Source organism: Leuciscus leuciscus (genome assembly GCF_965113295.1).
Source record: "Leuciscus leuciscus genome assembly, chromosome: 18".
Taxonomy (NCBI): Eukaryota; Metazoa; Chordata; class Actinopteri; order Cypriniformes; family Leuciscidae; genus Leuciscus; species Leuciscus leuciscus.
Window position 1 is genome coordinate 2,306,133 of NC_138742.1, and position 14,182 is coordinate 2,320,314.

A 14,182-nucleotide genomic window follows, 5' to 3' on the forward strand; every position below is an offset into this window, starting at 1 on the left:
GCCCAGCTGTCACAAGCGCAGCAGTTTATCTACATTACACACCGGTCAAATAAGACTTTGGCGGGACAAAAATTCGCTTTGGCGGCCGCCCAAAAAAAACTCTTCGATCGGGTCAGTTGCACAAGTGAGCCTAAATATCTTTTCATGGTCGCACACAGACATATTTAGGCACAAATGCGAGTGAAATGGTCGCACTGTAGCCTAGAGCCCTAACGTTACCGTGGCGGGCCGCCATTAACTAATCAACATAGAGGAAACACTGGGCTACTTCTGTACTGGTTTGCGCTTGGCAAAGATGTTCAGATATCTCTATGCCTAGTAGATCTACACCAAACGCTCATTAAAAAAGTTTTGCGCAAATCTGTAATGGAAACGCCATTAGTGACAGTTTCATGTGAGAGTAACGTATGATCTTACCTCAGTATCTCCAGTTTACAGTGAGGATTCGCCAGTACAGCAGAAAACAGCTTCACTCCTGAGTCTCCTAGTTTATTCACAGACAGATCCAGATATCTCAGGTGTGAGGGGTTTGATCTCAGAGCTGAAGCCAGAGCAGCACAACCTTCATCTGTCACACCACAGCTCCACAACCTGTAGAGAACAATGACACACATTAAGCCCATATCCAGAGATAAACATGACACTTAAAAAATAACATAATCCTGTCAATATGAAATATATACAAATACTCATTAGTTCACATTGTGAAAATTCATCAGTTAGGATTAGGGGATTGATTATAGAGTTTGTAGAGTATAAAAATCATTTCTCTTTTTTTTTGTAAAGCATTTTTTATTGAGCACCAGTAATACAGGGCATGTACATATACATGAATACAAAAGGCAACAGTTGTAGAAACAATGCTCATATTTTCTAATAGTAACTAATAGAATTTTGAATTGAATTAAGCTCAACTTGGCACAGGAAGTGCTGTCATTTACTCTTAGTAGAGCGTTGTGCCAAATGTCCTCCTCTAATTCTAGTTCCTCCCCTAACTCATTCACCCAGTCTGCTCTAATCTTTGCAAGATTTGTGCTTTTAAGACTGGTTATCAGGCCATATATCCTTGAAATATTTTTTTGGGAATTGACTGCGGGTTCTAACAAATTCTCTAAGCCCGAGGGTGGTGGTGTGTATGGAAAGTTAGAAAAATGGTGCTGAAGGAAGTGGCGGATTTGAAAGTAACGAAATAGGCTAGACCGCGGTAGACTAAATCTGTGCGACAAATCATCAAAGTTTGCAAAAATGGAGTTTGTGTACAAGTCTTTAAAATAGAGAATGCCTCGCCTTTGCCAAAGAGTGAATTCAGAGTCTAGCATTGCCTGGGGGGAAAGGTGATTATTGTGTATGGGACTTAAATGAAAAAGGTTTTCACATTTAAAGTTCTGTCTAAGTTGAAACCAAATTTTAAGGGTATTTATGACTACTGGATTATTAGTGTATTTCATAATAGGGGCGGGCAGGCTGGAGGTGACCAGGGCTTTAAGAGATGTTGAGGTTGTGGTGAGATCTGGTATTGCTCTCACGTTCCTGATTAACCCCTAGTATCACTGTGTCTAGGTGATCTTTTGCTGTCAGGTCAGAATAGGAATTATTCCCTCAACTTGCTTGTTTATCATTTATACCAGTAAATCTAGGTGTAGTCCCTACACTCCCAAGGAAACAATAATAGACATTACTAACCAGACATATGAATTAAATTCATGCTTACCTTCCAGCCGAATCGCTCTTGGAACCCTTGTTATCTTCGATTAATAAGGATTAATGTATTGCTCTGTCTTTTGCTCTTAGAACTGTTTGTAAAAGCTGAAGTAAGACTTAACAGTGATTGTCTTTAGAAATAAAAGTTTATTTATACAAAAGATTAAAACACTGGTAGTACAAAAATTAATACTTGTAGCAAATCAAAAAGTAAATGTTACAGGATATAAAACTTCAGCTTATTCAATCTCAACAGGGCAGTCCTGTATGAGTGAATATTACAAAGACTAATTACCTTATCAGCAGTTCAAGCAATTTCGAGTAAATATGAACTCGTTCCCATCCGAGATTTATCAAGTTACAATATTATAGCAGAGCAGTTCAAACCAAAAGAAATTCAGCCAGGATTATACTAGAAGAGATTCGATTCCTCTCTAGGGATGCAATCCGACATCAAAATCAAAAATGCAGCCACGTACAGTCAAAATGCAGTCATATTTATACGGAACTGGGTTACATTGTTCTAATACAGTTTCTTGGGTTTTTTCCAGAGGAACTCAGTCTCATGACTGAGCCTTGCAACATCAATCGTCTCTTGCTTCAGACGGGGGTTTTCGCTGATATCTCTGTTTCCCATATATGGGTATTCTTGCGTCCTTTCCGTCCTCTGCGCTTTGGGCTTCTATGTATGTGTGTGCGTGCATATGTGTTTGGAAGTGTATTTGTAGGTTCGCAATACCTATTAAAATTCACAAATCCTGCTACACCCCCTCTCGAACGTACAATGGCACTTTCATGTATAATCCTCCTGTCAATTCCATTATGCTGCTCTCTAAGAAAATTCCTAGGGTAAATCACATCCAGTTCATCAATTTTAACTTTAAAAACAAATTGCGTTGGAATAATGAAGTCTAAGCAACACTCATGAAACCTAAATACTAATTGACTTTCCCGATGGAAGAAACCCATCGTCACTCTCCCGTGCTGGGTCAACAGACTCTCCATGCTTCTGCGGAACCACCGCTGGGACACAGGTTTCCACCTGAACGAGTCCCGGTGTCTCGGGGCCTGATCCAATTTCACCAGATCCTCTGGGTACAGAGCCAGCTCGGAACCACTGTCCGCCAAGCTCTCGTCCAACACTCTCAGCTCCCACCGGGCTTGTGTCAGGCGGTGAAGACAAATCTAATGGATCAATCACATTTACATAAACAATTCGCCCGTTAGCACGTGCTTGTTTAGTACAAAACCCCGAGACCACCTTATTTTTCCATAGGTAGGTCTGAATGTCAACACAGCACGTAGTCTTGGTCACACGTTCCCTGTTCCCAATTAGTAGTTCAAGTGCGTCATCTAAATCGATGATCAGCCATTTCATCGCAATGATAAATCTCATTGCATCATAGGTTAAGTAATGAGTGCAGCCTGGACCCGTAAAGTCAGCCCCTCGATCATAAAAAGCAAATGTTTTCATTTCGGCCATGTAATAACCCTTGGAAACTATACATGATTGACATAAGTTTTTAAACTCAAAGCAACCCCGTTTGTGCTTCAGTTTTCAACGGGTAACATTTAACCTTCAGACAGTCATCACACATTTTATATATTCCATGTCCGTTGGCAATTCTCCGCCCATCCGGACCCTATTACAATAACACATCAACTTATGTTATAACAGGCAAATACAGTAACCAAAAGTTCCCAAAAACAAAAATTGCCATCAACTGTAATTCCTAAGTCAAATCTCATTTTCTTGTTATTCAAAAAGAAATAAAAGAAAATAAACTATAATAAATCAAAACATTAAAAATTATCATCAATTTCATACTAGCAGCAGTTTGTTGTTTCCTTTCCTTCCAAATATATATATATATATATATTTTAAACAAATCAAAAAGATAGTAAGATAGAGAAAGGGAACATAAAACAATAATTATCAAACCTTTTATGTCCTCCCATAGGAAGGCTGTGTCTGTCATTTAGACAATTGTTGGAAGCCAGGGGGCCCTCCTGACTTACAACAATGTCATTGACTTTGACATATCAAATCTCATGCCGAAAGATCGTTTATAAAAACTTGGTTGTTAACTTGGGTTTAAAAATTTGTAATTAAATCAACATTAAACAAAAACAACCCAACATCACAAGTGAATAAAGAGGGGGTAAAAAATATATATATATAAAAAATCAAAAATTAAAAATGTCAATTGACAATATATATTTCCCTTCTTTGTTTTTTTTTTCAGTTTGTCCATGACAATCATAATAAAATGCCAACAAAATCATAATTATGTTTCGTTTTCTTTTGACTCCACAATCAATCACAAAAATACAAAAAATGAAACAAAATAGTGATCAATCAATTGTTTCAAAATAGAACAAAGTAAATAAATCCCTTCAAATTCTATATGACCACTGTTTTGTCACTGTTTACTTTTTCGTACTTTAATAATACAATAATCTATTTCAGAAAAAAAAATCTAAAATCTGAAACACAAAGGAATAATCATTTATATCCAGAAAAAATAGCAAGAAATAATAACTTTGGTTCATTCACATTTACGGAAGTCCCCGCCATCATTAAGATAATGAAATACAGCATTGCCAAGTTTCCACCAATGGTCTTAAGGCTGTATGTCATCAATAATTTAGAATAATCAAAAACATCTAGGTAAGGAACACAAGTTCCAAACCAGCATTTTTGAGCCAAATCATTTTAATATAGCACTGTGCAAAATTATACACAGCGATGGCCACGGAAAATATCATTACTTCGATAATTTCTCATTCGCCAAATAATCTTATTTGCGCACTCCTCAACAGCTAAGACACTAAATTCAGTAATAACGAATAATCGTTCAATACATTATACTGGCCAAGGCTTAAACACATAAAAACGATTTGTTCGGGCATGCGAATGGTTGATATTCCAGATATCCAATAAGAAATCAACCGTAAATTTATAGAGATAATACACACTATCTCCTTTTGGCGGTTCATCGCAATGCCATGTAGAATTGGTGCCATTGCCTGCCAACGTCTTCAGCTGTTGTTGCGCCCAAAGTTTATCAAGGGATTACACTTCGATCCTTTCCCCATTACCAACTTCGTCATCAAATGTCCGTAACCTTGCCACGCCATGTGACCCCCTTATAGCCCCTGTCGCTATAATAGGTCACACCTCCGTTTCTGACTCACTGTCAGTTAGTGGAAGCGAGGCCTTCCTGTTCATCACTGAACCAGACACATCCGAAAGTTTCTTGCAAACCAGCCACATTTTGGACGATTTAATAATCATTACCTTTATTACAATTATTGCTATGATAATTGTTAGGCAGATTATACCCATTTTTAGAAAATACCATGATTATACTATTAGGTCCCAAACAGAAAGCGCAAACTCTCTCACGTTATCTACGACCCATAAAATAGCTTTTACTGTATCTCCAATTAACGTAAAAAAGATCCCACACATTTGGTCTGAGTAGTTGCGAATTGTAATCCGATACGTTAATTAACGTCGGTGCCGCCGAAATTCCTTTTGAGAAAATTGTTGACCGGAAAGAAAAAATCCTTTCAATTCAGATTCGCTATCAACTATCCTGATTAGAGAACATTTATATTGTCATAATTTGATTCTTTGCAATTAACATTAATGGAGCATCACTAGTAATTGAACTAATGTCACTCCATTCTTCACTGCTGCCAACCTTCTTTGATCCTATTCTCCTTAGATTTTTTTTTTTTCAAAATACATGTTCCTTATCATACATCCAAGTAATATTCGGACTTTCCATAAGTCAAACATCTCAGAGCTTCAATATTGCTCCTCAGTTGGAAACCACAAATATTTGATTTCCTCATCTCGTCTGAATCAAACCTGCCCCAAACCAAAATTCCATCAACTCGACTTTAATCTTTTCTTGATCATTATCTAAATTCTCTGGTCTCAAGCTGTTTCTTGAAAATGGACTAGAAGATCTAACATTAAATTTTAAAGAGGCCATCATTACCCTATAATTACCATACCTTTGTTCCAATTGTTTCAACATTGGTAGATAATACTTGATACTCTAAAATCCATGAGCTAAATTGTGACTATTTAGACCCATAGTTTAGTTCTTCTTATACGAGATTGAGATTTGGAATATATCCTCATTAGCTCTATACTCAAATTAAACAACCTGCATGTTATCTTACGATTACTGGTTCTATCCAACCCTAATCGCATCACTATGGTTCTTCCAGATGCCTTGATTAGTATGGGTAACTCAGACAACACTAGACCAGCCCATACAATACAAAACAATAGCCGATCTACATTGCCGTTCAGTTATATTTTTAAACATATTCAATAATACCTGAATGATTCGCTAGCTCCAAAGACAAACCTGGCCGGGGTGCATAACTTAAGGTTATTTGATGAAGTCTACTTCCACCTACCCCGTTGGCCCACAAGGTGTCATTGATAGTCCATGTCGTACGTTTGCCTTCTGCTTTCACCATGTCATTATCTGGGTCCTGTAATCCCATCCATTCATGCCATAGCTTAATAATATTAGCACCATGCCCCTCGAAAATTTTATCATCCCAAATCGAGGTATCATTCAAGTAACACACCCATGCGGATGCTGTTTCATAAGCAGACATACATTGCTTGTCAATGTCTCGACATTTCTCGTGATTTTCACACATTCCAATGGGCATAATCAGTTTTTCACATGTCACCCATTCTAATTCCACATAAGCTGGTTTAGGTCTATTTTTGTATACACCTAATATCAATACATATGGGTTTAGGCCCTTAGGCCAATAACTTAGTTGCAATGGGTTCCGGTTATCCACCGTTTATCCCATTTATTCTTACTAATTATAAACTTCGAGCCTGTCGAGGCAGATTTTCCACTCTGCCTACTGCTCTTTCTTTTATCGTCTATTGACAGGGCAATTGATTTTTAATAACTACCCTTGCCTAGCCAAGATCTCTATACCATTGGGACAATTTGTTTAGTTAAACAATCCCAATCATTCATTTTTTGATATCCGTAGCAATGGAGTATTCCATAATCAATATATGACCATAGTAGACGTCAAATTAAAAACATCCGAAAGATTATACTTAAGGCCCTGTAATTTGACGTGCGTCCGATTATATCCTTTTAAGTAATTCCATTGTAACCTAGTTTTATTATTAACAATCTTGTCTCCATAAATTCTAGGCACCATTGTGGCACTAATACGTTTAGTACCTGTGCAGTTCCAAAATGACTTATCTATATCCTTTATAAATCCTTTAAACATATTCTTTATCATTTTTGGTCCATATTTAGTACCATCAAAATTCACCGTCTGCTTATAACAGATTTTTCTTACAACTTTCTCAACAACAGAACAGGAGGCTACTCCTACCTCATTTGTTTGATTCTCTACTGTGATGCCAAATCCAACTATAAAGAGACAGACTACCAGAACCATCATTAGGGCCAACAGTAACAGTCCTACTTCACTCCGGTCATGAGGCAATTCCTGATACTTCCCCTTTAGTCCGGTTCCTCTTTTCACCATCCTGTTGCTGAAAAACACAAAAAGATATAGATGCACAAAAACCTCCTAAGCTTTCCCTATCTGATCTATAATCCATGCGGTCATTCTGCTCAGTTTGTTAGGTTTTCTGATAATTGTCCTTTCAACTTTGACCCCCTCTATTGATTTGCCTATACTTAGGTAATCAGAGGTCATGGTGATAGAAACTTTCACCTGCCATAATTCACTGGTCCTATGTGAATCTAGCTTGACTTTTATTCTTTCTGTCCCTGAGAATGTCTGTTGTGACCTTGCTCTGACAGTCAGTGAGGTTTCCCGTACAAAATGACTATATTCTCTAGCCATGTATATCGGATATTACTCCTGAAAAGACATTTTTGTTATCAATTCAACCAGTAAGTCATTCATATTTATTTCTTTATACATTCCTTCCTCTTTAAACTGAATTGAGTAATCATTGTCATGAAATGGATCCCTTACAACCTTTTTCCAAAGGTTCAAGTCAGTATCTCTTTTCAGTGTTTCCTCTAAAACACTGCCCCTCAACATTGGATCAGAGTCCAATGGCATCGGGCCACCTGAGCTTAGCAGCCTTCCCCACAGAAAGGCTTTCTCGCTATCACAGACTAAAGCCAGGGGATTTATGTCCCATTTACACATAATTTTATCATCAATTAAGCAGCCTAGACTTGTTTCAGTTTTTCTAGACTGCCAAAATTCTTTCAGACTTGTAAATATTAACAATCGTTTTCCGATCATTAACTTACACCTAGAGCACTTACTTAGTTGCCCTTGGTTGTCTAGAGTGCATCTACACTCTTGACCTCTAAGACTGTACTTTATCTTACAGTCTATGCAAGCTTTACAACCACAATTCCCCGTGGTTAATTCATATTGCCAGACTGACCAGCGTTGTCTGGACAACCGGCACAATCCACAAATGCTCACATCTCCGCCCGCGCACGATCCCATTGATCTGCCGGAAAAATACCACTCAGGTATAATTGTCATTTGGCTTCTAAGCCAATGCTGACTCCGACCTCCCTAGGTCCTTCCCTCCGAGAGGAGCTGACAAATCTCCTGTTTGCCACAGATCACACAGTCAGTAGGTTTCCTACGGATTGTCGCAGTTCCTGCTTCACAATCCTTATGTCACATCTTCACTAAGAAAGAGTCACTAAAGTCTTTACACACTACAACAGTGCCCTCTGCTGGACACTTAGCGTCTGACTGGAAACTTACTTTTGGTCTGTATACCTTACTCATCGTGAATATTAATCTTTGCTCCCCACAAGATTCCTAATTGACCAAATTCGCTTCAAGCCTAACGGTTGTGCTTGAAGTTAATTCAACTAGGCCTACTTTTTCGGTTCTCGTTTTACCACGAAAACGTACTTGTTTTTGTTTTAATATAACTAAAACCTGTTTTGCCCTTTCGACTTAGGGCTTTTGCTTTTGTCGGTCGATTTAGGAATTTGATCAGTCTTCGAAATCCTACAATTAAGGAAATAAGTTCATAAATCTAAATCCCTAAATCTCCTAGATTTAGATTTTTCAAAAAATCAGTCCTTAAACAAAGGTATTGCACGTACAACCAATCCGCTACCCTGTATTTATCCGCTACTCGGATGGTCGGTTTTCAACCGCCTTAATTAAAATAATACCCTGCTTTTTTGCAAAAGGTCTCCACTTCATGGCCAGTTAAGTTATGTCTGTTATCGCCTCGAACTCATTCGTGCGAACCCTGCTATGTTATCAACCTCTTAAGGCTGTTCAGGACAACAGTAGCCTACCTGTCGCCTGTTAAAATGGGTAGATCTCTATAAAGGTAGAGCAGTTATCCACAATAACTAGGAAGTAAGCGTTTTTTTCCTTTTTTGTTTTAGAACTAAACTAGTCTAGCGAAATCTGAACTAATTTCAACGTTCTATTTCTCAGTTTTGATTTTTCCCATAATCAATATAAATACTGGTTATAACCTTCCTACAATCAGGGCAATTTAACTTAATTTTCTGATCATTAGTTTTTAAGTTCTGAAATATGTAAGCCCATCTGCTGACAATATTTCGCAACATACGTCGTTGGAGGGTGAAACAGTTTATCATGCAGTTTCTGCAGTAAGTCCCCCTCGCTCTGTTTAGTGATCGCTCGTATGCGGATGTATTGGTCAAATTCCTTGTTCCCAACTGCCGCAGGCGTTGTCCTGTATTCTGTGGCTAGACTTATGCAATACTTTCGGTTTCACAACCTTGTAATTTTCGCTTATGCTCCTCCACAGTTCCACCTGACGGTTTGCCTTTAGCGTTATAGAAACTATTCTGTTCCCACCTATCCAGGTGTTCAACCAATCATAGCTAAACAAAACCACTGTCCGTTATTAACAAACAGTCCATGTGGTTATTTTCTTTAATAAATAACAATGCCTTCGCTACCGCTGTGACTTCAGCTTCCTGTGCACTTTTGTCATCTTCTATCTTCCTTTTTCTCTGTGGATAATTTGACCTCTCTGCTTAACAAGGAAGCCCCACCATGTTTGTCCTTTATCTGAACTTCCGTCAGTAAAGTAGCACAAATGTGCTTGATTAATTATGGTCTTTTTCTCCTTTTTAGGAGTTTTAACATGTCTAAATTCTATCTGATTGTCACAGATTAGCCTCATTTAGTCCATTTAGACCAGGTAAAAGTGTGAATGCGCTTATTTTCATTCACTAAATTATTTTGCTAATAATTCTATTCCTTCACGTTTAGCAATGACTATTACTAATTTTTCTGCAGCCAATGATTTAATAATCAGCAAATTTCTAGCTACCATAGCTAATATATCTACAGGTAACACATTTTCCTGTCTTTTTTGGTTATCTGGGTTTTTTTTTTTTTTTTTTTATGAGATCCTCTTTAGTTGATTTTAGCCAAAATCTTATCATCATTTAAACCATTTGTCGCGTTTCTTGCATTAATTAAATATCTGTTTAATAAAGCCTCTATTAATTAAATATTACCCCTTTTCTAGATAATTCTCTTTATTGTTCCTTTTATCTCTTCATACACGGATTTATTTATCAGATATTGATTTTGCAGAACCTGAATTCCTCCCATTACGGTATATTCATATTTATCTGATAGTTTTCCACAATCTTTATTGCTTATATTTTTCAAGTAATTTTTCTAACTAGTTTTTGTCAATAGGGTCTTGTTTTATAACCCTATTATTTCCTGAATCCAGGCCGACTTTTTTAGGCCATCTGATTGTTTCATCATTATCAGTATCTTTTTCCTTAATTTATTTAATTAGAATGTTGTCATTTAGACGCATTAAAGTTGTGCTGTCAACTATACACTGCAATCCTTCCCAGGAATATCTATCTCTGGTCACTGATTTCATTTTATTACTGAAACCTTAATCATTATATTCACCTTCAAATTTTATCGCTCCGTTAGGAACTTTTGTTACACTGGATACCTTTTCTAGGTTATCTAACATAAATTTGATTCCCTTTTATTGGACATGTAATCCTTATTTTTTGTCTCCCCATGTCAGAGGCAGTGGGATTATACTTCCCTACTTCTAGTTTTCGGTTCTGCTATTTTGTTTCGTTTGTTTATGTGGGCTTGTTTCTGCTCTTCAGTCAGTTTTGCCCATTCTTTAGGCTCTATAAATTTAGTTCCTTTTCCGGTCTTCTTAGCTGGCCTAACCTGGGGTTTTAACTTTTTATATAAAGTTTCAGGATGTTCATACCTTACTGTCCTAGCCTCATTTTTATCCTTCGATTTACTTTTAGTTTTCTGATAGGCAGTTTCCCGTTTCATCCTATCCCCCTCTATTGGTTTATTTATGTTTTGGCCTAAGCTTTCTCTGGTCCTATTACTTCTAACCGTTTCCCTGTCATATAGGTCCGCTAAACTAGACATTTCTGACCAGTTGGTAACTGTGGCTAGCCTTTTAAGTCTAGCTAAATCTCCTCCATTTGTCCACCCTTGGGGGGCTTTCTCGGAAAGACATGGCCATCAGCCTCTGGTTTTAACCACTTCTGTCTTTTTCCGTAATTCAGTCTCCTTATCTATACCTATCCCTTTGGAGTGGTATGCATTAAGGTTTTCTAGTTTCATGGATATTCCTGTATGATATTTAATCATCAGTCTTACCAGGCTAGTTGAGGCACCTAGGGTTTTCCCCAGATCAGCCACCATTTTTGCCTTAATCATATTGTTATCTTTTGCCCCTTTGAATTTCATATTTTGTAGGAGCTGGATGACTGTAAAACGGTCTTCCTTAATCTGTCTAGCTGGACCGCGCCTAGGTTTAGAGACCACTTTTTCTTCATATTCAAATTCTGACTGTGTCCTCTCCTTTTTAACTGACAAGGGCTTCTTAGAGCACCTGCTTTCTTTTCTCTTTATCAGAGTCTGAGGTGTATGAGCTGGAGGAAGAATCAGAAGGTTCCCCTCCCTTTTTCAACCTCTCGTCTATACTCTTTCCTTGCTAGATCTCTGTTACTAAAAGGGGAAGGTGATACTTCCTTTTTTTTCTTTTAGGTGCTTTCTACGGTTTTCTTGGAACTCTACCCTTATTGATGGGAGGAAACCTTGCTATGCGTGGCCTCCCATAATTTTCACAAGCCTTTCATCATTGGTACATATCTAATAAAATATAACACAATGTGTTTTGCATTTGATCTAGCTGTTCTGCTAACATGTGACATTTTACTTTTTTGCTGGTTCCCGGCATATTTAGGATATCATTAGCAGTAAGTTCATAAACAAACTGCATTACTTCTGCTCTGGCCCCTTGAGTGCTGTTGAATGTGAATTCACTGAATTAAGCACTTGACCAGTGCAAGTTAGAAATGTTCTACCGTCCCTGGTATTATTTTCTCTTTTATGCGAGCTGTTTTTCCATTCTTTAGACGGGCTTCCAGATTTTGTTAGCACTATCTCTGCGAGGTATTTTCTCGTCTTCTGTACTTTCTGAGCCGAAACTATGATCAGGCTCTCTACCTATCTGCACTTTGGGTTTATTATCGTTTAACTCTCTCCCTGTTGAAGCTTTGTACGATCTAAACCCTGTCTCTCTTATTTCCCCTGATATTTCCCCTGTCATCAGGGATCTGAACCCGGTTACGACATCTTTGTGTTTAGGAATCGTTCCCGTTTCTAAGAGCATTTTTTCATAGTTTTTTATCTATTTGACCATAGTCACATCCTGAGGCCCCTTCCATTTCAGTGTACTCTGAAGGGGTGGGGGATTCAACTGTGATCAGAGCTTCCTGATCAGTAACGCCGTTTCTAGTTACTCTTATGTCTATTCCTTTAACAATTGGTACGGTGGTATCACTGTCCCCAATTTCTACAGTAACCTTTTTACTTCGACTTTTACTGCTAACGACTTGGACTAATTTACTTAATCCAGCTTCATTAGAAGTGTATAAAGTATCGTCAGTAGCCAGTAGTTCTTCATTGCCTACTTGCCCTGCGGTTTTTTTTTTTTTTTTTTTGTCTTGTTTAGTTGATCTTGTGGGAGCAAAATTATATTAGTTATTCTCTTCATGACTGTGTGAATCTGGCTTCTCCTCTGAGGATTTTGGTAACTATCTCTTTATATGAGGTTTCTAAATGGGTACTCTATGGTCCCACAGCGCTGCCCTCGAGATCTCTTGTTACCTCTGTCGTGCCTAACCATAGAACTTTATCTCAGGCGTCCCCGTGATACTTTCTATGGTTAGGAGGAAGTATCTGTTCCTGTAACTTCCTCAAAGCACTATGGAGACATTATTTTGCATTTGGATTTAGCCGTCGTCTTAGTACTTAAACTATTATTCCCTTAGGTTCTTGTGGGTATTATTGGGCAATTAGAAATTGACCCAATCCCGGACGAGCCCCCATGTGGTGAGATCTGGTATTGCTCTCACGTTCCTGATTAACCCCTAGTATCACTGTGTCTAGGTGATCTTTTGCTGTCAGGTCAGAATAGGAATTATTCCCTCAACTTGCTTGTTTATCATTTATACCAGTAAATCTAGGTGTAGTCCCTACACTCCCAAGGAAACAATAATAGACATTACTAACCAGACATATGAATTAAATTCATGCTTACCTTCCAGCCGAATCGCTCTTGGAACCCTTGTTATCTTCGATTAATAAGGATTAATGTATTGCTCTGTCTTTTGCTCTTAGAACTGTTTGTAAAAGCTGAAGTAAGACTTAACAGTGATTGTCTTTAGAAATAAAAGTTTATTTATACAAAAGATTAAAACACTGGTAGTACAAAAATTAATACTTGTAGCAAATCAAAAAGTAAATGTTACAGGATATAAAACTTCAGCTTATTCAATCTCAACAGGGCAGTCCTGTATGAGTGAATATTACAAAGACTAATTACCTTATCAGCAGTTCAAGCAATTTCGAGTAAATATGAACTCGTTCCCATCCGAGATTTATCAAGTTACAATATTATAGCAGAGCAGTTCAAACCAAAAGAAATTCAGCCAGGATTATACTAGAAGAGATTCGATTCCTCTCTAGGGATGCAATCCGACATCAAAATCAAAAATGCAGCCACGTACAGTCAAAATGCAGTCATATTTATACGGAACTGGGTTACATTGTTCTAATACAGTTTCTTGGGTTTTTTCCAGAGGAACTCAGTCTCATGACTGAGCCTTGCAACATCAATCGTCTCTTGCTTCAGACGGGGGTTTTCGCTGATATCTCTGTTTCCCATATATGGGTATTCTTGCGTCCTTTCCGTCCTCTGCGCTTTGGGCTTCTATGTATGTGTGTGCGTGCATATGTGTTTGGAAGTGTATTTGTAGGTTCGCAATACCTATTAAAATTCACAAATCCTGCTACAAGGTGCAAGATGCAGCCTCAAAGACGCACCAGTCTATGTCAGGGGTATGTAGCCAATGTATGATTTTTTGAACATTTGCGGCCCAATAAT

The 14,182-nt window shown here is 37.9% G+C and overlaps 2 protein-coding genes and 1 long non-coding RNA gene across 4 annotated transcripts in view; 1 reads left to right on the plus strand and 2 right to left on the minus strand.

Moving 5' to 3' along the window:
- Window positions 1-14,182, minus strand: part of LOC309481069 (uncharacterized protein) — a 384,000-nt gene that overhangs the window by 215,924 nt on the left and 153,894 nt on the right. Inside the window, 1 exon segment of the mRNA XM_082145806.1 lies at window positions 418-591. Within this exon segment, the coding sequence (XP_082001932.1) occupies window positions 418-591 (174 nt within the window).
- Window positions 1-14,182, minus strand: part of LOC309481084 (NLR family CARD domain-containing protein 3-like) — a 190,732-nt gene that overhangs the window by 121,590 nt on the left and 54,960 nt on the right. The gene's annotated exons all lie outside the window — the stretch shown is intronic.
- LOC309481172 overlaps window positions 1-14,182 on the plus strand; it is a 238,649-nt gene that overhangs the window by 56,288 nt on the left and 168,179 nt on the right. The window lies entirely within an intron of this gene.